The sequence below is a fragment of the Astyanax mexicanus genome, chromosome 1 (genome assembly GCF_023375975.1).
Source record: "Astyanax mexicanus isolate ESR-SI-001 chromosome 1, AstMex3_surface, whole genome shotgun sequence".
Classification (NCBI taxonomy): Eukaryota; Metazoa; Chordata; class Actinopteri; order Characiformes; family Acestrorhamphidae; genus Astyanax; species Astyanax mexicanus.
Genome location: NC_064408.1, coordinates 69,077,847 through 69,104,357, shown reverse-complemented (window position 1 = coordinate 69,104,357; position 26,511 = coordinate 69,077,847). Strand labels below are relative to the sequence as shown.

The 26,511-nt window shown below is 40.0% G+C and overlaps 1 protein-coding gene across 1 annotated transcript in view; it reads right to left on the bottom strand.

Annotated features, from left to right (window-relative positions):
- esr2a (estrogen receptor 2a) overlaps positions 1–20,201 on the bottom strand; it is a 39,974-nt gene extending 19,773 nt beyond the window's left edge. The window contains exons 1-4 of the mRNA XM_022664036.2: positions 19,770–20,201; positions 6,326–6,873; positions 4,443–4,609; positions 2,218–2,334 (exon numbers count right to left, since the gene is read on the bottom strand). Coding sequence (XP_022519757.1) covers positions 2,218–2,334; positions 4,443–4,609; positions 6,326–6,729 — 688 coding nt within the window. The 5' untranslated portion in view covers positions 6,730–6,873; positions 19,770–20,201. The remainder of the gene's footprint in view (positions 1–2,217; positions 2,335–4,442; positions 4,610–6,325; positions 6,874–19,769) is intronic.
- Positions 20,202–26,511: the final 6,310 nt, after the last annotated feature.

Genomic DNA, 26,511 nt, shown 5'->3' with positions numbered 1-26,511 from the left:
TTCTCTAATTTTGATCATATATACACTGCTCAAAAAAATAAAGGGAACACTCAAATAACACAATATAACTCCAAGTAAATCAAACTTCTGTGAAATTAAACTGTCCACTTAGGAAGCAACACTGATTGACAATCAATTTCACCTGCTGTTGTGCAAATGGAATAGACAACAGGTGGAAATTATTGGCAATTAGCAAGACACACTCAATAAAGGAGTGGTTCTGCAGGTGGGGACCACAGACCACTTCTCAGAACCTATGCTGTCTGGCTGATGTTTTGGTCAGTTTTGAATGTTGGTGGTGCTTTCACACTCGTGGTAGCATGAGACGGACTCTACAACCCACACAAGTGGCTCAGGTAGTGCAGCTCATCCAGGATGGCACATCAATGCGAGCTGTGGCAAGAAGGTTTGCTGTGTCTGTCAGCGTAGTGTCCAGAGGCTGGAGGCACTACCAGGGGACAGGCCAGTACACCAGGAGACGTGGAGGAGGCCGTAGGAGGGCAACAACCCAGCAGCAGGACCGCTACCTCCGCCTTTGTGCAAGAAGGAACAGGAGGAGCACTGCCAGAGCCCTGCAAAATGACCTCCAGCAGGCCACAAATGTGCATGTGTCTGCACAAACGGTTAGAAACCGACTCCATGAGGATGGTATGAGGGCCCGACGTGCACAGATGGGGGTTGTGCTCACAGCCCAACACCGTGCAGGACGCTTGGCATTTGCCAGAGAACACCAGGATTGGCAAATTCGCCACTGGCGCCTTGTGCTCTTCACAGATGAAAGCAGGTTCACACTGAGCACATGACAGACGTGACAGAGTCTGGAGACGCCGTGGAGAGCGGTCTGCTGCCTGCAACATCCTTCAGCATGACCGGTTTGGCAGTGGGTCAGTAATGGTGTGGGGTGGCATTTCTTTGGAGGGCCGCACAGCCCTCCATGTGCTCACCAGAGGTAGCCTGACTGCCATTAGGTACCGAGATGAGATCCTCAGACCCCTTGTGAGACCATATGCTGGTGCGGTTGGCCCTGGGTTCCTCCTAATGCAGGACAATGCTAGACCTCATGTGGCTGGAGTGTGTCAGCAGTTCCTGCAAGATGAATGCATTGAAGCTATGGACTGGCCCGCCCGTTCCCCAGACCTGAATCCGATTGAGCACATCTGGGACATCATGTCTCGCTCCATCCACCAACGTCACGTTGCACCACAGACTGTCCAGGAGTTGGCGGATGCTTTAGTCCAGGTCTGGGAGGAGATCCCTCAGGAGACCATCCGCCACCTCATCAGGAGCATGCCCAGGCGTTGTAGGGAGGTCATACAGGCACGTGTAGGCCACACACAATACTGAGCCTCATTTTGACTTGTTTTAAGGACATTACATTAAAGTTGGATCAGCCTGTAGTGTGTTTTTTCACTTTAATTTTGTGTGTGGCTCCAAATCCAGGCCTCCATTGGTTAATAAATTTGATTTACATTGATGATTTTTGTGTGATTTTGTTGTCAGCACATTCAACTTTGTACAGAACAAAGTATTCAATGAGAATATTTCATTCATTCAGATCTAGGATGTGTTATTTGAGTGTTCCCTTTATTTTTTTGAGCAGTGTATATATATATATATATATATATTTTTTTAAGCTACAATATTGCAAAGTTTTGAATTACTGAGTTTAAATTAAAGCTTTAATAGAGGAAATAGATGCTTGCTTTATTATGTAGCTGCATACATTGCATTTTTTGTTAATTTCATCTTGGAAAGAGAAAATGGTCTGTGTGTGTGTGTGTGTGTGTGTTTATCCTTTATATGGAAACAAAATAAAGTATAAAATGTGAAAGAGAGAGAGCGAGAGTGCTCTCAACATACATTTTATTTAAGCCAAATAAAAACACAGAACAGATTCAGCTAATCATACTACCATGTTTTATGACCATGTCAGGGTTTAAATGAACAGTCAGTGCCAGCCTTGATTTTTACAATAGAGACAGAAATACAGATCATTTATTTTCAATTTATATTCTCTGAAATCAAAACATCAAAGCTTAGTTGGAAAAGACCTCAAAAATACAGAATTTATAACGCCCACTTGAGACTAATCAAATGTGTGAACATAGCTAACCTGGCACCCAGTCAGTAAAATGTGTGCATGATTAAAATGATTACTAGTTGCCACACACCCCTACAGCTCACAACTGTTTTCACTGCTAGCGTCTCTGCACTTACCGCATTTCATCATTCCCACTTCGTAACACTTGCGAAGCCGACAGGCCTGGCAGCTCTTGCGCCGGTTCTTATCAATGGTGCACTGGTTGGTCGCAGGGCAAATGTAGTCATTATGACCTAATCAAGACGCAAAATAAAACAATAAATATATATAAACCATAATACAGTATTATAACTGATCTGTGCTGGTGATAAACAGAGATAATAACAGAAATATAAGCTTAGCAATCTTAATGACAATCTGTTTCCACATACCTCTGAAGAACATCAATTAAAAAGCTAAGATAACAGCACAGCTCAATATAAAAAAAACTGCAAATTTAGTCAGCTAACACAGAACATTTTAGGAATGTTCATCAACATTTTGAATAGGTTGCAGGAAGGTTAGCCTGTAACCTTACCAAAATAATGTCCCAGGAACGTTCTGAAAACATAATAATGGTTTGCATCACGTTATTAGAACATTTCTTATGTCATATTCTGAACTAGACAAACATTAAAATTATCGAAATGTTAAAAGGAACCCCAAACCCAAAAATTAAAAATGAAAACGCTGACACAAGTAATGTTGCAATGTTACTAGAACATTTAAAATGTTAAATTAAAATAGTCTAAACTTTGACTGATTGAAACGCAACAAGAACATTAACTGTAACATTCAGAAAATGTTCTACTATCCAAAATTAGTTAGCTGGGTGAGCGAGCACAGCAGGTGTAGGAGTGCAGTGCAGCTGAGTGCCTCTGGGAGATTGTATTAGAAAAACAGACGAAAACAGAGCATAACAGAATTACTGGCTCCAGTTAACTCTTAAGAGGGAACAGTGTTCTGTGCTTCTGAAAGCCCCCGAGGCTAGAAACCACCTCGAGTACCCAAACAGGAGACAGGAGGGTCTCATTAAGACGACTGAGGGCAGAATGAGAACGTATGTGAGGACAATAAGTTCAGTGTATCTGTGTCTGAATATCTATATGTGTTTCAAAACCACAACATTTAAAACAAAAATGATAAATGTAAAATAAACCAGTATGCTTTTTTTTTAAATACAAAATTTACTCTGATTGTGCTTCAATTTGGGAGCCTTTGTCATGTACACAGATCGGTTACTACAGGGCAGCAGATTGCACTAAGCTCCTATCAATTCATTCTAAGTGACCATCGAATAGATTCTAGGGCTGAGTTCAGGCTTCATTGGAGTTCTCAACCACATGAAATCACGCTTTACAGCAGAGAAAACAGTAACTTTCTTTTATGATCTACCACACTGTAACCAGGCCGTCAACTATAGTATAAAATATAACTGAATACGCAAAGAATGGAAAGAATTGTTCCTTTTGAAAGGAAAGTATACTTAAGAGCATTAAAAGTATGTTCAAATTATGTAGAGAATACTAAGTGCATATTCAATATATTATACTTAAGGAAAATTCACATTAAATATACTTTCTCTGCATTTCTATTAAATGTTTTTTTTAAGCAATGTACTTTAAATTATACATTGTGTTGATATATATGGAGGTATTTTTTTCCAGTCGCATTAAGGTGTATATGTCAATATGCAAAAAGATACATTTACAAAATACTCAAAGTAAAATCCAGGTGTACTAGGTGTGCTTCTTTTTAAATCAACTTAAATTCCCAGAAAAAAAGCACTCAATTTAATTTTCATTTTAATGCTTTTAAGTTGCGTTTAAATATAGCTTAATAAAAAAAATAAAGCTTCTCAACACAATAAAGGAAAAACAATAAATGATTGGGAATAAATGACGGGATTTTGTAATTACCAGAAAAATGGTTTGTTACCTGAGGGTAACACCATGCCATAGAGAGATAATAAACTAAAAAAAATACAATTTTCCACAAAACTGCTGAAATTTGCTTTATTGGCTTCATCATGTGAAGAAGGACAATCTATGCATTTAACAAGATTTGCGTCTTTTAGTTGTGTAATTTAAATAGATGTTAAATGTGTTTGTTTTAAACCTTTAAAATATTCACTTTGTGTCCCAATCAGAAGAACAAGTGAAATGTGAAATGGCACAAGCTGCCAGGTCACATTGACAAAGTTAAACTCTGCAAACAAACCCTCAGAGTTGGACGGGGCCCTTTGCTAAACTAAGCAGTTTGTTCGTTTTTTAGGACGATGAATGGGTCACCTGTATATAACCTATACCCAGTACTTTAGATCACTGCAGTATTAAAAGCTGCTGCTGGAAGCTTGTGTTACCTTGTATGCTTCTTTTAAAGAAGGCTTTGCATCCCTCACAGGACCAGACACCGTAATGGTAGCCAGAGGCGTAGTCGCTGCACACGGCGCAGAAGTGCATGTCAGATTTACTCTCCACAGAGCGGAAGTTCTCCTCACACTCCGCTGACCTTTTCCCTATTGGTTTGCTGGAGCAGAGGGAGATCACAAATCATGCTTTAGAGAACGCACAGTTTACATTACTCCATTTAAAGACATACAACATCACATTTTTACTTTTACCCCAAATGTTTAATACATAGCCATTAAATTTAGAAATGTAATAAATAAAAGAAAGCTTTTTCACAAGAAAAGGTTTTGTGAATAGTTAAATAAATAAAGACGGACTGAACATATCTTTGTCTGCAAACAATAAAGGAGAAGCATCCTTTTCAAGAACATGGATGTGTCATTTTTTGTTTCATACAATTTGAAGTAAACAAAAAGAAAGGAGCACCATTCAAAGGTTAAGGCAGCCAAGCCCTAGAGACGACTAAACTTCATTAATTAGCTTGGTAAAGAGGAGCAAAAAAATGATGTACTGGTGGTAGCATCATGCTCTTTGGCTGGTACAAAGCTCAGAGGAGTGAATAATTAAGGAGAACCACCTCAGATCTTATCAGGATAACCTTATACCATCAGCCAGACAGCTGAAATGAAAGCACAACTTGGAATGGGGAACAGGAATGCCAAACACTCATCAAAACTAATAGTATAATGAATAAAACAACTCAACATAAAGCTACTGGCTTCTGCCTTACTGAAAATGAATGGAATGTGCCAGAAGCTTGTTAACCCTTTCAGATCCTGCATTTACTGCAGTGGACAACATCTGTTTTCTTCTTTCTGTTGTACTTTTGCATTTACCAAAGATCTGAGGACTGTTCTCGAACAGAATTGACACTTATCAGCAAACCAAACAGCAGCTTCTGCATTGGACAAAAACATAATGTTTGATTTATTTTATGCTTAGGGATGGTTTTTGATATAAACATTAAATATAATTAAAAAAATAGCAATGTTAAACAAATGAATACACTGCAAATAACCTAAAAATACAAATAATTGACGTATTTTTGGTTTGCATTACAGACAGAAAACAGAATTCTTCCTATATTTTTCAGCACTGGAACATAATTCAGTTCTAAATATCTTTTGATGAAAATAATACGTTTGGTGATATGACAAAACACTGAATTCAAAAATATATTTTAAGAATACACTACTGCAACAAAATGAAAATTAAATTGTATTATTGCGTAGAATATGATGTGGCACACCTATAACTGAGATATTAAAAATACAATAATTTTATCAGATTTGTAAAAGAAGTCAATGATCCAGAATGTCATGATACTATTAGCGAATCTCCATATATCCAGGATTAAAGTAAAATAAATGATACTGGACAGATATAATCTGTCTCTAGTAGAAATATAATGGGAAATGAGAACAGTGTGATTTTTGTCTTTTGCTAAAAACAGTAAAAAAGTAGTGCCCTGATTTGATAATTAGGGGTGGGTGATATGGCACGATATTTCAGGGTATAATATCGTTCACCATATTCCAAAATGTTGGCATACGATATGATAGGGCAAACCCCTATTGACTAGTTGTAATTTCCATTGCAAATCACTGCTGATAACAACAGCAATGGAAGCATCAGATCATATTTTAAATAACAGCCACATAAAAACATTTGCAATGTAATACTCCAGCATCATCAGCCTTCAGTTCTGCAAGAAGCAAACGTTATATATAATTTCTGAATCATTTTTTAAAAGCATGCGGTTGCTGGCAGGTAAGAAGTATGAATAAAATCTCTGTACAGGAAGGGAAGTTTAGGTTAATGAATGCAGCGGTACCTGTTCTCCTCAGCTATGTAGTCGTGGGATATGAGTTCCTGCCAGGCTCCGCTGCTGAGCTGGTTGTGCTGGGTGTGGGTCTGTGGGCGATGCAGAGACAGAGTGGACACGTGGTTGTGAGAGGGCCAGAAGAGGGTGGGGCTGAGAGACTGCCGTGCTGACGGGCAGTCTGAGAGGGATGTGCCGCTGTAGCCCAGCAGAGTGGGACTGTAGAAGGGCAGGGTGGTGAAGTCATGGCCCAGGTCCGTATAGGGCGAGGGGATGCAGATGGGGTGGCTCTCCATGGGCAGGACAGGAGAGGAGGAGGTGTTAAAGAGGGGGGAGAGCACCCGGCTGCCCACCCTGCTGGAGTCTGCCTCCTGCAGCTGCAGCAGAGGAGAGTTTTTCTCGGGAGATTTAGACATGATGTTCAATTAAAGCCTGGCAGGGCTAGAACATTACCGGAGCAGGACCATGAGCACTGAGACCAGGAGAAACCGATGCTTATCACCGCAGAAACAATCAGACTGTCTGGAGGACTACTGCATCTTCATCAATACTTCTTTTACCTAGAAATAGAACAAATAAAGACAAGCTGTAGCATAAGGGTAGGCCTGTGTTGATACATTCTGTATCAACTTATTTAAGCAATAGGCATAGCATAGGCATGATTCCACAGGCCGAGTATCGTAGAGCAGCACAGCAGTGCCAATATGATACATTATAGCACGAACCTCCAGTGTATTGTCGTGATTATACCGTTGTTCCATTATCACTGTTTATTAAAACATTTTGATTTAACACGACGAGAAAATGTGATCAGGAGAGAAATCTGTTTAGATCAAAGTCCAGTGCTTGTTAGACTGAAAGAAGTTTTGTTTACTTCTGTGCCCCCCAGCACAAGAGTTCACCTTTCATTCAGCTTAAAATACCCTATATTAACTGACGAAATATACACACTTAAACTTTAATTTGAATAATAATAACTCTTAACCTGATATTGGTGGCTGATAATGTGTGTAATAATGCTTATTTTTGAATCGCTGAGCTTATTTAACTGTGGGGCTGCATCTTAGCCTGCGCTGCCTATAGGTGTAATAATAACATCGCATTTGGTTTGTACTAAGAGCTGCATTGCTGCTAGGTTAGCTGTATTTGGTGGAGTAATTCATGAAGAGGTTCGGTTACAGTATTAGTACTGTATTACCGGCTGATGATGTCACCCATAAAATGCCTGCCAGCCAATCACAGTGCAGGGTCGGAACTAACTGTGGTATAATGTAAAATATATGGAAACAGACTTAATAATTTCAGCTGACCTCAAAATAACACACTGTGTTCATTTAGAGACGAGACCCCATTAACATGAATGAGCTTTGCTTTATTTTTTTTAAAGCATGTGTTTTTATTTTGGCTATAAGATGTATTGTATTATTATCGTTATTGTAATGAGTAATGTATTTCATAATGAGTTTTCACAATAAACACATTGTAAAGAAGCAAACTCAAAATGTGTTATCCACATGCAGCAAAAGAGGGAGCTCTTCACACTACAAACTGCACTCATATGACATGACAAAGTTGGAGGTAAAGTGAGGCAGAGCGAGGTAGCGGTAATCCCAAAATTTGTTCAACTCAAATCATTTAAGTTTGTTTTACATAAAATTGTATATTTACATTTACTTTGAGTTAGGTGAACATTTATTGCCACAAAATCTCAAATAAATATTCTTAGACTTGGTTTCACGTTATCAAAAAACTGCCTCAAAAGAAAAAAAGTTTTTGCGGCGCTTAAACTAAATTAGTATCATTATTCATAGAGTTTTACATGGATATTGGGATATTCAACAGCATTATCGCATTTATCCATATCTTACACATCTAGTTTTAATTTAATTTAAGTTTATTTATTTAGGGTATTTAAACATTTAAAATGTAATAATAATGTGTAAATAAATTATTATTCTACTTTATTATTATTATTATTATTATTATTATTATTATTATATTAGTGGCATCATTTGATAATAGTAATATTTATCACAATTATTTCTAGAACAACATATCATCAAAAAAAATATATTCTTGTGATAGGCCTGTCTGCCCAAAGGCAAAAAACAAGCAGAACAGCACAGCCTAAACAGTGAAAGGCCAGTAGCTGTCGCAAACTGTTACCCCATTGTAACCCCAAGTTAATAATTGTTAAGAGTTTGCTCATAAAGCAGACTATGACTGGGTGAGGAGCTCAAACAACTAACTATCCTACTAGAGACTATAAAAACCTCTATTAAAAGTTTAACAAAAATGAAAAATGAGCTAAAGATCATTCAGAAGAAGAGCAAACATGACTGATAAGTCATTATCATTATCAAAAGTAAACATTAGTGTGCAAATGTATTCAGCAACACCAGAATAAAATAACACTGAAAAGAGTAAAGAACTGAACTTTCCACCCACTGCTGGCAGCTGTGGCAGTTAATCTAAGCTGAAGTCTCAAGGGCTTCATTTTTGCTCTCAGGAAAATTTACTTTACTGCTCTGAAGAGACACAGATCACACAGCGTACCCACTTAAAGCAGAATTAAGCAATAATTAAAGTCCTCAGTCAACACAATTAGAAGCAAAGATGAGCAGAAAGTGTCTTTCCCTGTGTGCTGTCTTTTCTATTGTTAACCTGTGACAATAAAACAAAGAAATACCATGCTGTTCTAATCATGCTGTGCTATTTCACAGACTATTTATAATTAACTGAAGAAGAGTAAAGAAAAGTAAACAGAAACAGATGAAAGACAGAGAGACATTATTTGCAAACCTTTGTACCAGCACATTGTCACGAAGTGACCCAGGCAGGGAGACGAGGAGGCGGACACAGGTGCAGGTAGGGGCGATATAAATAAATAATTTATTAAATAAATAACAAAAACAAGGAAACGAGGAACAGGTAAACATGTAACAAAGAAACACAAATAACCAATAACAAACGAGAGATGATAAAAAAACAAACAAGGAATATATATATACAAGGGAAATAAACTAGAAAAATAAACAAGACAATAAACTATAAACGTGAAAACAAGAAATTAACGAGAAACAAATGACTAAGGTATATATACAGGGAACAAACACAGGGAGCTAAACTAGGAACTAAACTAGACAAGGGGAACTGAACTAAGCAGGGCAATGGAGAAAACAATGGAAATAAAGGAAACTAGAAATATACACGAGATAAACACAGAGCAAGGACTAGGGCTAGGAAATGCGGAGAAACACAGAGAGACAAAACAACAGAGGTTAGTGCAAAGACCGACAGAGACAAAGTGGTAGACCAGGGCTATATAAGGAAACAGGAAACACTATAATTAGAAACACCTGGGGCAGGGGCGGAGCTACAAATGAGAAACACATGGAAAAGTACTGAGACACAGGGGCACAGGTCACGTGGGACACACACAGAGACATGAGACAGGGCTAAGACATGACAGAAGCCTCCCCCTAAACGCGCAGCTCCCGAGGCGCGTAAAAACGAACCCCGGGGGCTGGCGGCGGGGAGAGGCCGGGAAAAACAAGAGACGAAACCGGGGACCGAAACGGAGACAGGACAGAGGACAGAGACTGGACGGGAGACTGAACGGGGAACTGAACAGGAGACGGAGACTGGACGGGGAACTGGACAGGAGACGGAGACTGGACGGGGAACGGAGACTGGACAGGGAACTGGACGGTGGACGGAGACAGAACAGGGGACGGAGGCTGGACAGGGAACTGGACGGTGGACGGAGACTGGACAGAAGACGGAGACAGAACAGGACACTGGACAGGGGACGGAGACTGGACAGGGAACTGGACGAAGGGTTGGACAGGTGATGGGACCGAAGACTGGACAGGGGACGGAGACCGGACAGGGAACTGGACGTTGGACAGAGACTGGACAGGAGACAGAACGGGAGACTGGACGGGGAACTGGACAGGAGACGGAGACTGGACGGGACTAGACATGGGAACAGGGACGAGGACATTAACAGGGACAGAAACTAACACTGTAACTGGGACGGGAACAGAGACAGAGACAGACACGGGTACAGGGACGTAAACAGAGACAGGGACCAAAACAGGGAGAGACATGGGGACCAGAAACACGGGTGGGTGCCCAGGACTGGCAAATGTCTGAGGGGAAGTCCAAGGAGCCAGCCTGGGCACAGTACTGGGGACAAAGTCAGGGGACCTCGGTGCCTGCCTGGGTACATGGGACCTGGGACCAAACAAAGTTCCGGGAGCAGGTGCTGGCGGCGCGGCGACTCTGGCAGCGGGGGCTGGTGCTGGCGGCGCGGCGACTCTGGCAGCGGGAGCTGGTGCTGGCGGCGCGGCGACTCTGGCAGCGGGAGCTGGTGCTGGCGGCGCGGCGACTCTGGCAGCGGGAGCTGGTGCTGGCGGCGCGGCGACTCTGGCAGCGGGAGCTGGTGCTGGCGGCGCGGCGACTCTGGCAGCGGGAGCTGGTGCTGGCGGCGCGGCGACTCTGGCAGCTGGCTCTGGCACGGAGACTAGGGCAGCTGGCTCTGGCACGGAGACTAGGGCAGCTGGCTCTGGCACGGAGACTTGGGCAGCTGGCTCTGGCACGGAGACTAGGGCAGCTGGCTCTGGCACGGAGACTAGGGCAGCTGGCTCTGGCACGGAGACTTGGGCAGCTGGCTCTGGCACGGAGACTTGGGCAGCTGGCTCTGGCACGGAGACTTGGGCAGCTGGCTCTGGCACGGAGACTTGGGCAGCTGGCTCTGGCACGGAGACTTGGGCAGCTGGCTCTGGCACGGAGACTTGGGCAGCTGGCTCTGGCACGGAGACTTGGGCTGCTGGAGCAGACACTGAGACTGGAACAGCTGGAGCAGACTTGAAGGCTTGAACAGCTGGAGCAGACTTGAAGGCTTGAACAGCTGGAGCAGACTTGAAGGCTTGAACAGCTGGAGCAGACTTGAAGGCTTGAACAGCTGGAGCAGACTTGAAGGCTTGAACAGCTGGAGCAGACTTGGAGGCTTCAACAGCTTCAGCAGAGACGGAGGCTGGAGCAGCTTCTGCAGACACGGAGGCTGGAGCAGCTTCTGCAGACACGGAGGCTTCAGCAGCTTCAGCAGACACGGAGACTGGAGCAGAGACTGAGGCTGGAGCAGCTTCTGCAGAGACGGAGGCTGGAGCAGCTTCTGCAGACACGGAGGCTTCAGCAGCTTCAGCAGACACGGAGACTGGAGCAGAGACTGAGGCTGGAGCAGCTTCTGCAGAGACGGAGGCTGAAGCAGCTTCTGCAGACACGGCAGGAGTCCGGGGGCGTGGCTCAGCAGCCGAAGACACCTCGGAGATGGGCGTGGCCGCCGAGAGAATTTCAGAGCTGGGTGTGTGCAGATCCAGCGGAGCAGCAGCAGGGCTTGAGACTGCGGGTGAAACGAAAACCCGGACTGGATCTGCAGCCTCGCCGGTAAAGTCCACTGCAAGCAGCGCGGGGCCGCCGGTAGAAACCGGCGCGGGAAAAGTCTCAAAAACAGTCCCGGAGCACGGCTGGGTTGCCGCGGAGATAGTCCCAGAGAGAGACTGGATCGCAGCGGCGGAATCCAGCTCTGCAGCCGCCATGAAAACCAGCTCCTCAGCCTGAGGTGCTGGCGCTGCAGCTGTGGGGCTTGAGAGTGCGGTTGCCGCAAAATCCCGGACTGGATTCGTACTCTCTCCGGCTGAGTCAAGCGCGGGGAAAGTCTCTGCTCGCGGCTGGCTCGCTGGGTAGGAGGTCCTGTAGCGCGGCTCGGCTGCTACCGCGGAAATCACGGGGCACGGTTCGGCAGCTACCGCGAGGAACACGGGGCGAGGTTCGGCTGCTACCGCGGGGATCTCGGGGCGCGGTTTCACAGCAGTCACGGAGCGTGGCTTAGCCGCTGAAGAGGAGAGTGTCTTGGCCGCGGGAGGAGCTAGCTTTGGAGGCGCTGGGGAAGCTAACGCCTTAGCCACCGGGGAAGCTAGCTCTGGAACCGCCGGTGAGGAGCGCACCTTGGCTGCAGGGGAACGGACGGGAGTCGGGACGGCCTCTGGAGCTGTGCGGCCGAGAGCCGGGTAGAGCACCGCCCCTGGAGGAAACGGTAACGGAGCACGGGCCGGTGCGGGGTAGAGCTCCTCTTCGTCCTCGGAGCTGCTGGGAGCGCACCCAAGAAAGTCCCACGGGTCCCGCTCCTTGAGCCTCGGGTACACGGAGGTACCGAGGCTCAAAGCACCAACCCTCATCGCCCCCCCAAGAAATTCCTCCCCGGAAAAGGGGTCTTCTTCTGGCTGGCGGGACCCCTTAGAGCGCCTACCCCGAGGCCTGCGGCGTCCTTGAGGCCTCGAGGTGTCCTGCGCCGGGGTCCCGCAAGGAGCACGACGAATCGCCATTCTGGTGCCAGTCCAGGCAGAACCTGCTGTGTCCATGTTTGGTCGGTCTTTCTGTCACGAAGTGACCCAGGCAGGGAGACGAGGAGGCGGACACAGGTGCAGGTAGGGGCGATATAAATAAATAATTTATTAAATAAATAACAAAAACAAGGAAACGAGGAACAGGTAAACATGTAACAAAGAAACACAAATAACCAATAACAAACGAGAGATGATAAAAAAACAAACAAGGAATATATATATACAAGGGAAATAAACTAGAAAAATAAACAAGACAATAAACTATAAACGTGAAAACAAGAAATTAACGAGAAACAAATGACTAAGGTATATATACAGGGAACAAACACAGGGAGCTAAACTAGGAACTAAACTAGACAAGGGGAACTGAACTAAGCAGGGCAATGGAGAAAACAATGGAAATAAAGGAAACTAGAAATATACACGAGATAAACACAGAGCAAGGACTAGGGCTAGGAAATGCGGAGAAACACAGAGAGACAAAACAACAGAGGTTAGTGCAAAGACCGACAGAGACAAAGTGGTAGACCAGGGCTATATAAGGAAACAGGAAACACTATAATTAGAAACACCTGGGGCAGGGGCGGAGCTACAAATGAGAAACACATGGAAAAGTACTGAGACACAGGGGCACAGGTCACGTGGGACACACACAGAGACATGAGACAGGGCTAAGACATGACACACATACCTGTATCACTAACTAGAGAGAAAGGAAAAGTGAACTGATCTCAGTTTACCGAGGGCTTTGAACCCAAAACAAAGCAATAAGAAATGCCTGGCCAAAAAAGCTCCAGTGTACTTCCATATCCAACTAAGCCAAATGTGAGATACATATAGTATTTAGACTAGTTAAACATACATTATATGAATCCAACGTATCTACCCAAAATACCAATCTGAAATCTTCAGGTTGTGCTCTATTCAAACCAAAGAGAAAATGCAGAGATCACACTTTTATCAGAAATGCTAGACATAGCAGTACTGTGCCAGGTTGTGTCATACAGTCTGCTTTTCCAAATATGGGTCAGTTCTAAATCAAAACATGGGACATCAGAATCCAATGTTAAAAGGCCTAAATCACATGTAATAATGCATATATTAAGAACTTCTTAGGTCACAAACACACAATAATAAATGCATAATATAAATATAAACAACGAACAACAATTTTCCCAAATTCCAACTAAAAAATTGTCATTTAGAGCATTTAATGGCAGAAAATGAGAAATGGCTGTAATAACAAAAAAAAAAGATGCAGAGCTTTCAGACCTCAAATAATTCAAAGAAAACAAGTTCATATTCATAAATTTTTAAGAGTTCAGAAATCAACAATTGGCAGAATAACCCTGTTTTTTAATCACAGTTTTCATGCATCTTAGCATTTTCTCCTCCACTAGTTTTACACACTGCTTTTGGAAATCTTTATGCCACTCCTGGTGCAAATATTCAAGCAGTTCGGCTTGATTTGATGGCTTGTGATCATCCATCTTCATCTTGATTTTGTTCCAGAGGTTTTTAATTAGGTAAAATCAAAGAAAGTCTTTTTAAGTGGCTCTTAATTCTTTCTAAAGCTGTATATAAAATGTACATATAATGAGGCCCATATGAGTGGTCCAGCAGGCTAAACGCTGCCACTATGAGCAGGAGATTGTTGGTTCAAATTCTGCTGTTACAAAATGTAAATGTTACAATAGACTGCATGAAACCTTCTTCATCAAAAAAAACATGTCTCTCTATATTTTACCATTTTTCTTTCATGACATTGTAAGTCTGATATCTATTAAGATGCTAAAATCGTATAAATAACCACTGGCACAGCAAAACCCATACAGCCACACAGATCTATGTGAATGAATCATTTTAGCACTGTCCCACATTTAACCAATTTAACTGTCCACTTTTTAAAACATTTCCTAAAGAAGGACAATAGGATAAAACTTTCTTTATTGAAAAACATAAAAACACACCCTAGTAAAAGTTTACAAGTAATTTCTACTCTTAAAATTATTTATTTTTTAATGCTATGTCAATATTGTTTTTGCTATGTCATTATTGGTAATAGCTTTGAAAGTCTGGATTAACCCACAGTTTTATCGACTTTAATATTGATCTACACTAAAAACAAACAAAGCTTTAGTGTGCCACATCAGACAGTATCCCACACAATGTCTGTTTTCATTATCAAAATACTGTGCCTTCAGGAAATTCTTAAACGTGTTTTAAATAGCCTGAATACATGAAATGAATAATACATTATTAAGAAACATCTTCAAATTTTAAGAAATTTAGAAAATGTGCTATCTAACCATGTGTTCATGTAATTTAAAGTGAAGTTAATATTCCTCTATATTTGTAATAATCTGTTCATTGACTATTGACTTTGGATTTTTTATTGTTACTTGTTACAATGGGATCTGTATGAAATTTAAACAGCTATACTGCAGACACAAAAGAATTGTTATATTGATATTGATAATACACTCTAACTCATATACATAGGGAGGACACTGAGCGATTTCCTGCCAGATGCTTCCAAATGTAGCTAATCTTGTGAAATGACAGAGGCTGAACTCAGAGCACATATAAAAAAGACTGTACTGAGCAGATTTACAGCACAGCCAAAAAATTACATCTGACTTACACACCACTTATCATACTCAGAGTTCGTCATTATTATCTGAATGAAGAAGCAAAACTTAAATTCTAAATATAACTTGTAATATTTTCCTCCAAAATTGTGTTCTGAAGTTTGAATCGCAGCAAAACAGCTAGTGATATATATTTTATATATATATTTCTTTATATATATATTTTTTTTTCTAATTATCAAACACAACTTTTATATCAGACAAAGATAACCTGAGTAAAGGTCTAGCCCTGTGTGAAAAAGTATTTGCCCCCTAAATCTAATAACTTGGTTGTGTCACCCTTGGCGTCAACAACTGCAATCAAGCTGTACTGATAACTGCCACTGAGTCTTTCACATCGCTGCGTAGGAATTTTAGTTTACTCTTCTTTACAGAATTGTTTTAATTCAGCCACACTGGAGGGTTTTCAAGCATTAGTGTCCTGTTTAAGATCATCCACAGCATTTGACTAGGCCACTCCAAAACCTTTATTCAGGAGTGTACTTGTTTGTGTGCTTTGGGTCATTGTCCTGCTGCAGAACCCAAGTACGCCTGAGCTTGAAGTCACAAACAGATGGCTGGACATTCTCCTTCAGGATTGTCTGATAGAACAGGAGAATTCTTGCTTCCATCTATTATAGCAAGTTGTCCAGACCCTGAAGCAGCAAAGCAGCCCTGAACCATCACACTACCACCACCATGTTTTACTTTCAGTATGATGCTCTTTTTCTGAAATTATGTGTTTAATATTTTTCTTTTCTCAACAAATAGAAATATATCCTAAGAATATATTTCACTGCTATTTTGCATTTTGAATGTGATCACATGTCTCATGATACATATAATGTATGGTAAATATGTATTTTAAATTTCGTTGTTTAACATTTTTGCCAAATCGTCAAGGCACTGATGCACTGAATACCTGATTTAATGTGAAAACACACATGAACATTTTTTTTCTAACTAAATTACGGGCAAAATTAAAGGCCTATCTGAAAGACAACACTATGTTGGTGTAATACATTATGTGAAGTGTTGAGAATTGAAAATTAGTTAGCGGTTTCAGACAGAGGAAACTCCTGGCCAGTGGTGCATACCAGAAACAAAAGCCCAAGGCCGCGGTGCTGTCCCCGACTCCAGCTTCCCTCACTCCCTTCTCTGAGGCGGAAAAAGGATAAGGGAGAGGCAGAGAGGGAAACCATTCCCTGAAGAGGAGGACTGGGAACCAGGCCTACTGCACATCCAGTCCTGATAAGAAAGGTGTGTCACATTCCAAAAAAAAGGAAAAGCAACTTTACACCTTAGCTTAGATTGACAAGTATCAGTGCTGCCTGAAACAAGCGCCTGTACTACTTTGAAAAGGAGAGAGATATTCGTATTGGTGTAAAATATTTATAATAATAAAATTAGCAGAAGCACAATTTATCAGTGCTTTAAAAGGAATTCATTATCATTAAATTAAATGAGTGTACAATTTAAAAGTAGAGGGATATTCATCATAAACTCCACTGACAAACACACTGTGTCAAACCAGAATAACCGTATCTTGATAAATTGTGAGTACTTTTTCTACTGAATTAACTGTAATTAAACTGGTTGTGCTGTCTGGCATTTACACTACTATAAAAATATACATAAATTTACAGCACTGATAATAAACCGGGACAGGGAGAAAAAGGGAATCTAATGTCACAAAATCTATGGAGTTTTCTGTGAACTATGCAGTTTATTCAGTACTGCCTACTGATCACAAGTAGGAACTGAATAAAAACTGCTGTTTAAGCCAAAAATTGTACCAAACCAAGCCCTGAACACGGAAAGAAAAGAACACGGAAAACACTTTAATTGCAATACCTCTTTCAATGTTGATGACCGAAAAACAACCTTATTTTTAACATTGACTAATAAGCATTGGTTAGTTTAGAAACTCTGACATTAAATCACTGTTCATTTAAAGGTTGTGAATGGTTGTGCTGAGGTCTTCTACACTCACAATGCTTTTAAGAGAAGGTGCTTCCCACAAATAACAACATTAGTAATAATTCATATTATTTAAATCTCTCTTTCTACACTGCAGGACCACAGCACATGCTATACTAATAGAATACTAACAACATATACATATTTAAATAAATAAAAATAAATAAACAACCCATAAGTATAAAACCATAACATTGAATTAATGCTGAATCAATGTAAAACTGATGTGCACAAAGAAGTCAATTCTGATCTTGGAGATCAACACTGTTTTAGTGCATTGAAGATGGATTAATGAATGATGATTCAACATCCTTTTGCTATCTGGAGACCTGTGCTTTTTTTCTGTAAATTCAGAGCCAACAGATGCTTTTATAAATTGTAGTGCTTACTCATGTTTACCAGTCAGATTCAGTTAGTTTGTACCCATACAGTGTCAGCATTTTACTGAATAAAAGGAAACTACAGAGCTGACATGTATCCTAGAAACAGTCAACATTTTTTGCCCTCTAAGAATTGACCTTAACATATGAAGGAATGTATTACTGTCCTATTAACCTAATAATAACTGTTCACATAATCAACACTGGCATAGCAAATAAACTACTCAGACTGCACACTTTGTTAAATACAATATATTAAAACATTTCTCATGAATAGGACATCATTCATAATTTGCCGGAAGATGCACAACACAGAGTACAAAAACAGATCAGCCTAAGGCAATCGACCTTCGGGCTATTTCTGTCAGACGGGACACCCCCACGTATCCAGTACCTTGTGTTCCAAGGCAAAGGGAATTTGTATAATGTCCAAAGAACAGTAATAAATCAAGATGTTTCACATTCCCTGAAATGCAATCACAATGAGTTACAGACTTTCAGATCCTTTCAGACTGTTTCGTTTCTATAGTTTAAACTGTAAAGACTGTATAGTGTATGCACTCCCTGTGCAGTTGGTCTACTTATATAATAAATGATCATTTGCAGCACAAATTCAGAACTATTTGAATTATCTCATTGACATTCTTACTACACAGTTAAAGGGAACTTAACCAATTTCTCAAAACCGACATATCAGTTGGGATATAAACACATTCATTCAGTGTGGTTTGATGTGATTAGGTGTATTTAACTGATTTCTTTACGGTGGTGTCAAATAATCACAATGTCTATATAATGCAAGTATCCAATTCATTAACAATACAAAGTTATCAAAGAGCCTATATATTGCTTTTAATGTTATAGTCATAACTGTAAAGTAAAAGAAAAGTCATACCAAGTAAAGTTGTGTTTGAATTTCACTCACTGTGTTAATTTAACACTAAAAGTGTTTTTACCTTGACAGATGTATAATGTAAACCCACAATTAGTTTGAACTCAAACAAATTAAGTCTGTTTAATGTAAAATTTGATATTTCCAAACAATACAGCACTTTTTTAAATTAGGTGCACATTTGTGGGCACATATACATTCAAACAGAGATCTTATGACTTATAAATACTGAGTTTAGTCTGTTGCCATTGGCAGCTTCTTTTCCATTGGCTTCTGGTACAACCTATTTTCATACTGGATGTGTCCCCCAGTTTCTGACACTCAGCATCAGTGTGTAGTAATTCCCCTCAGGCTACCTTAGGTACACTTGTAGCTCATATATTATGATTAACTACCGGTTCTCTATGTTGTAGGCTGTCAGAACAAGCATCCTTCCCTGAACTGCTAGCTGTATGTTGGATCTCTGCTTTACTGTTCTCTCTATAGCATTTTTTTCTTCATCTAATTTTCTATACGTTTTTCAAATATGTATTTTACTTAAGTGAAATCAAAGAGAAGACCAAACACAAATCTATATTATTTACCTGACCATAACATTCAAAGTAGAATTATTATACAAAGTAATTAATGTAACAAAAAAGAGTAAATTAAAGGATCTTACAATATAGGCACGATAACTAAAAGGTTTTAGTCTAATTAACTCAGGCTTTCACTAAACATTACTTAAAACTCTTAAGGCAGCCAGTTCCCTCAAATACTTTAAGTAAATTTAACTTATCCAGGCTTACAGTGAACTACTCCAGCATTTTCCTTTTACAAACTTTCAAGACCACCATAGAATAAGTACCTGGTATCAGGAAGTGAGCTCTAAGTAGTAACAGACTGGATGAAGCTGTGGATGAAAACTCTGATTCTGACATCTGGTTTGCATCACCCATCACTACCACTACTGTCAGCAACTCTGAACTAGGAAAATTCTCTACAGTGCAATTTTACACCAAACCACTATAAATTACTTAATGTTTAGATTTTAACATCTTTAACTGTATAGAAAAATGAAGAAAATGAATAAAACTGTGCTCTAACTACTGTAACGATCACTCCAACATGCTGTCAGTTTCCAGATAAACATGAAAAGAGTACAGCGGTAGTGAAGCTGCCTACCTGTAGAGTCCAGTCTTCCTCACAGCTCCGAACAGAAACACTTTACTGATGCGCTCTCTCCCTTTCTCACTTTCTCTTTTTGTCTGTGTGTGTGTCTCTCTCTCACTCTCTCTCGTTCTCACTTTCTGTCTCTGTGTCTCTTTCACTCTCTGTCACTCTGTCTTTCTTTCTGTTGGTCTCTCTCACTCTCTGTGTCTGTCTTTTTCTTTCTCTCTCCCTGTCTCTATCTGTTTATGTCTCTCTCTCTCACACACTTCGAACCAGACGGGAGCGCTGAAAGAGAAAGGCTACATCCACCGCTATCGGACTCCTACTGAGAGAGTTTTAGCCTCAGATCCTCTCTCTCTCTCTCTCTCTCTCTCTCTCTCTCTCTCTCTCTCTCTCTCTCTCTCTCTCTCTCTCTCTCTCTCTCTCTCTCTCTCTCTCTCTCTCTCTCTCTCCACACATTACTCCCCAACATACCTGTCAAGTTTTAGATTTACAAATAAGGGATATTTTCCTCCGTCCGCTTAAAGCAGTCCCACCAGCCCAACGAAGGTTCAGTATCCCTTTTCTTTAAAAAAAAAAAAACATGTCTTTCTTGGCATAAATGTACTCTTTTATATGATTTTTTATTTAATACATTTTTTATTTAACAAAGGGTGCACAAATTCTGCAAAATGACTGTTGGTGACCTAAAAATAGTATCATGAGCTTTTACAAAAAGGACGTGGACTAGATATGTTCCATCAGTAAAAATTTGTCCTAAGGGGACTACACAATGAATATTTTTTAATTAATACTTCTTTCTTTTGATCACTCCACCCCTGATCAGTTCAGTTAATTTCAGTTAACCTCTCGACATTTCTAGTTAAGCTGAGTCACAAGCTGTAGTTTTTTTATTTTTAAAAGATTTAATCTGTGGGTTTTGATTCGGAGACGAGTATTTTTAACCAGCTATCAGAAAAATCTCATCCCATGATTAGCCTACCGTTACCTTTACCGTATATCCATCAGCTGCTCCGACTAGCCGCCTGAACTCACAGCGGGGGGCGGGGGTCTTCCCCACACTGACCCTCCTTTGCGCTCCGCAAAACCAGCAAGCTCAAGCTGATTGGCTGTTTCTCCTGAAAGGCGGGACTTTCTCCTTGAACCGGCACCACGATTGGTTAAGAGACACAGAGCGGTCAGTGCCCTGTCTCCTCAATAATAAAGTTTTTAAAATTTTAATATAATACGGGAAATTTACGGGAAAATACTAATACGGGAGGAAGGCGGGAAAGTAGAGTAAAATACGGTAGTTTCCCGGCCAAAACGGGAGACTTGACAGGTATGCTCCCTAATCCCCGAGAGCTGCGTCACACATAGTCCCGCCCATCAGTCAACCCCTCATACACCTCTCTCACACAGAGATAGAGAGAACAGTGTTAATTCCCGAAATATTCCTAACCCTCACTGTGTCTGTTTGTGTTCAACAGGTAGGTTGTCTGTGTTAGTGTTCAACAGGTAAAGGGTTTCTTGTGCTAAATATATATTTGACCAACTACAGAATATTGTATGTAGCTGTATATAAACAAATCTTCCATATGTACACACCAGCTAAACACTTTTGTTAGCAAGTTAACTGGATGTTTAAGTCTAGGCTACTGAAATTCAATAATGTTAATATAAATCTATACTGCAGAAAGTGTTTAATGTTAGAAACTTGGCTCTATTTGACTTATCTTTGCATCTCAGTTGCTTTATATTTTTCAAATAATATCACAAATCTAAACTAGTAAACCCATACAAATACATAATTCACACTTTCTATTTAACAAAAAAATGTATTTGACTAAAACTGGAATAAAATGTTTGTTTTCGTTGAAAGCCAATAATAATGAACTCTGTTACATGAAATGTATTTGAAGGGCTAAACTGTGTAAGAGTATTTATAGTATTTCTTCTTGACTATGTAAATTAAAAAGGTATGTAAAGACCAACCAGGATGCCTTCTTGCAGACTAACAGGTAAGCCTGTCAGCAAATTGACTGGCATGACTGGGTTCTATCTGCAACATCTCCCTACTAACGGCAGAGCAGCCGGCTTGCCTCCTGACACACCACCTGGGACACCTCTTGGGTCCTGTTCGGCAGACCAGCAAGCACACCTCTTGGCTTCCCTGCATTCACTACTTGGCCAAAAAAAGTCTCCATCTGGATTTAAGTAAGTAAAGGATGTGGTGTTGCTGAAGTTGGTCAGGTTTAGGTACATCAACAGTATGTGCTGAAAGAATGAGGTCAGCTGACTACCTACTATATACCTACATACTGAATATAGACCAGGTTATTCCATCGGTGGGAATATTCCAAGATCACAGTGCCAGGATTCATGGGGCCAAAGTTGTGAAACAGTGATTTAGGGTCCATGAGATCATCATTTTCACCACCTTAACCTCCGGACCTTAACCCTATTGAGAATCTTTGGGATGTGCTGGAGAAGACTTTGTGCAGTGGTCAGACTCTACCATCATCAATACAAGATGACAAATGGTGAAAAATGAACGCAACACTGGATTGAATTAAATCTCGTAACACTGCAGAAGCTTATCAAAACAATGCAACAGTGAATGCGTACCGCAATCAAAGATAAAGGTGGTCCAATAAAATATTAGAGTGTGTGATCCATTTTCTTGGCAAGGCAGAGTTATATTTCTTGATTTTGAAAAGGGAATAAATTTACTTAATTGCGGTTTTAAATGGATTTTAACACAAGCTTGCTGACTTTTGCACTTACGTAGTGGGGTGTGTTTCCCTTGGTACCCTCATACTTATAAACTTTTCATAAAACCTCATGCAGTTCTACCTATGATAAAGGTTGCTAGTGTTCCTTAAATCTCACTGGCACCTTGATTCAATGCATGGCAACAGCTCATTATATTTTGTGGCATGGGTATGGAGCTCCCAGCATGCACAGCAGCCGCCCTTTTTCTGTTGATGAATGCCTCACTTCTTCAAATTGGATAAGTCTTGAAATCAAGTCTTGAAATCAATTGATCTTCATAAGAATTGTAAACATTTTTTTCTGTACTCTGAAGTCTTTCCAAGTGAAACTCTGGTTCCTGATCTGGCTGTGATTTTATTCAATGATAGATGGGGTGATGGGAGGAGAACATAAAATCTGATATTAGTTCATATTATTTTATCAGTGACATTTTCAAAACTTATCAAAGAGTTTTTCTTATGGAAAACAGTTCACCACTCTTCAATCTAAGATGACGAGAAAAAAGCAATGTTTGTCTCTTGAATTTAACACTAAATGTTAAATGCTTGCAACTAAAATAAACCACGAAATTTCAATAATATGTCAAATTGTACATTTGTCACACAGAATTATGCAATTCCAATCATGTTCCGTCTTTTTGTGCTCTCATTGTTGTGGCAAATCAGAAATTGCCTCATTATTTTAAAGCTAAGAGCAAAGACAAAAAGACACTGTCAAGAGTGCAAATGGAGGATAAACAGCTAAATTACTAAAGGAGGAAGGCACAATGGTGTTGGCTTCTCCAGTGCACTAGTTCTAAGAACCTTAGGGCTGATTTGAGGAGGTGAATGGCTCCAAATTGTGCACCTCTCGTGGGCTAAAGATGCACTGTAATGACTGTAAATGTGGCTGGGCCGAGCGAACGCCGCAGGTGAGCCCAGCTTAGCGCAGCTGCAGAGATGAGGTGCTGCCTGCCTCTCAGCCTCTCTCTCTCTCCGCTCCTGCATTAAAGACATCCAATAAGTTGGCACCTGCCTGCTGGGATGATTGCTCTCGTTACCTGTGTATCTTGGGCTTTTAGGGCTCGTGCTGACGCCGGTGATTACCACCAACCTTTCTAACCAGGGAGACCACGCTCTTGGATGTTTTGTATCAGATAATGTGTAACGACTAATGAAGCTCCTGGAGACTCAGGGGCTGAGAGCAAAACTGAGGTGGATATCAGTCACAGTGAAGAATACAGCCAGTGCTGGACATTCGTTCGTGAGCATGACTGCTAAAAACAATATTACCCTAATTTTAAAATGCCAGCATATTAGAATTACATTGTTCACTGTTTAAAATAAACATAACAGCAGTTATTCTGCAAGAATATAAGCTTTGATATGAGATAAATTTACTAGGCTTTCTCATGGTCCTTCCATTGCCACCAGTATAAAAAGAGAACTCTGGTGTGAAATGGACTTTGGGTGTAGTAAAACATGATAAAAAGTTCCTACCTTTGTTGAATAGCCCACCTCCGCTCTCCCACAGCTTTCTGAGGTCCAGTAATATTGTGCTTTTTGCCCAGCACTCTGTACAACGGCCCCTTCGAGGCATATTTTGCCCCAATAAATTGCTTTTTACACCATTATCCAACCTTGAGTGTATTATGTCTTAAGTAAACAACAATTGAAGAGGTCAACTTTGGGATGTAGATTTCTTACCTCACAAATATGCATATTAAGCATATGTGATATTTAAATTTGTTATACATATGTAATTAGATACAGTACTCTAACCATGTCTGCCAGTTCTGAGCATTAGAACATAAAGTGCACAGGATGTCAAGTACTGACTCAGTAAAATTAGCAGAAAATGTACCAGCGTCCATAAAAAAAAAAAACTGCCAAGTGTTTTTCTAAATAGGAGTGAAGTATGCACGTGCCAGCTCAACCCTAATAACAAGAACAACTTCCCTCTCTCACTTCTACAAAGTTGCAGGCTGACTTGCTGGGCTCCTGGGGCTTAGTCTTCACCTCTGGACTTGGCATGCAGCTGGTGCTTCACTCTAAAACATGTTTGTTTTTTAATTGCTTTTGGCTTACCATACAGTTAATTTATTAAAACACTGAATATTGTGAGTATTTTTATTCAAAGATATTAAAAGTATTTCCATTCATTACTCAGGTAGGAGTATAGCTTCTAAAATTTAAAATACTTCTGAAGTAGTTGAAGTATCAAGTCTATATTTTTACTCAAGTCAAAGTGTAAAAGTACTGGTTTTACAATGACCTAACTTTCAGATTTTAATTATTTTCAAGTGATGGTAATCCACACAACACAAAAATGAGTTAGGTATTCTAATGTAAAATCTAATACAGTAGAATTCTATATGTAATTATACATTTATTTTTTCTGTCCATTGCATTGGAAGCCTGTGTTTAACATTGATACTTTCATAACTGGTATTGTCTTTTTACTTCACAAACCACAATTAAACTATTAGATAAATAAAAATAAGCCCTTACATTTCCTTTTTTTGCTAGAGTGCTACAGCTTGTTTTCCACCGCAGTTGGTCAGGCTACTGTTTCATTGGCTGGTAAACTTCTTCATTGGTTTTTAAATGTCTATTGTGATGGACAACAGGTCTCAGTCAATGTTATGGGCAACAAAACATAAAAAATAAGAAACAATGTGATGTCCATTGTAAAAAGGGAAAAATTACATTAAGGACAAAAGCTTATTTTGTGTTGCAGGATCCAATAATGCACTACCCCCCATAATGACTATAATGCAATACTAAAATGTTATTGTTGATAAATTTAGGATGCACTAGGCTCCCGTTTTAGCTGCATATATCTCCATTGAAAATTTAATGCATTTTAGTATAATGCAAATATATCAAAGAAGCTTAGTTGGGACACTGTGAGCTCAAGCTCTCTTGTGTCTCTGCACAGATCATCCTCATACTAAACTACACACATCTGCTGTGTTTTGCATTTTTAAATGAGATTTTAAATGAGGCAGATTTGGTTTTAAATGTTAGGACTGAAAAGTTCAGATAACGTTAATGTAAAGAGTAAAAGTAAAAAAAATGACTGAAAATTACTCTAGTAAAGAATAGATAACCAACATTTCTGTTTAAATAAGATAATAAAGTAATATGTTACTTTGAAAATGCCTATCCCATAGGTTTTACTGGCAGAACCAATTTTTTCTCTGCAGTCTTTCCTGACAGTCCTGTTTGTTTTTTGTTTATGGTGATGATATTTTTCCCGTTCTGCTTAATAAAACAGCAATTCTGTGGAAGGCATTAGTTCTTCTTTTTAAAGCCAGCTGTTTCCGGCTTGGGGACACTCGTGGTCTGAGGGGAATGGGTTATGAGTGGAGTCAAAGGGGCTATGATAGGGTATGAGTGGGGTCCGGTCTAAAAGGTACACTGAAAAAAATAAATCTGACCGTTGGTAAATGTAGCGTAATTAAATCTGTGTTATTCACAACAACAAAAAATATGTTTATACCTTTACATTAATATATTTGGTTTTAATTACTCCACATTTGTTCAAAATATAAGACATTGTGTATTTTTTCCTTAATATAATTTATTTATGTATTCCCAACAAATCTTTTTAGGTACACCTGCACAACAAACAAAAGTCTTGTTATATTTACTAGGGTTTTAGTCACTACCTGTGTCAATGCTCTTTCTACACTGTTGGTTCATGCAGCTTTTCTATACCATCTTTGTGTTGTCTGTTGCCCAAAGCTACCTTATCCTGGACGTGCAGTAATTATAATTTGCATGTTGATTGGCAGGTCTCAGTGTTGTAGAGCTGTAAGAGCACATTAACTTTATTCTGTGTTTCTAGTGATCACAGTATGCTGACTTTGGGCTACAGAGTTACTCTTTACTGAGTTACCTGTATTGCTCCATTATTATACTGTCAGTATTGGTAGTTAAGTAATAATATGCTAAATATATTGAGAATACCCATGGTTAATTTAAAATGATAAGTTATGTGAATATTACTAAAGTTC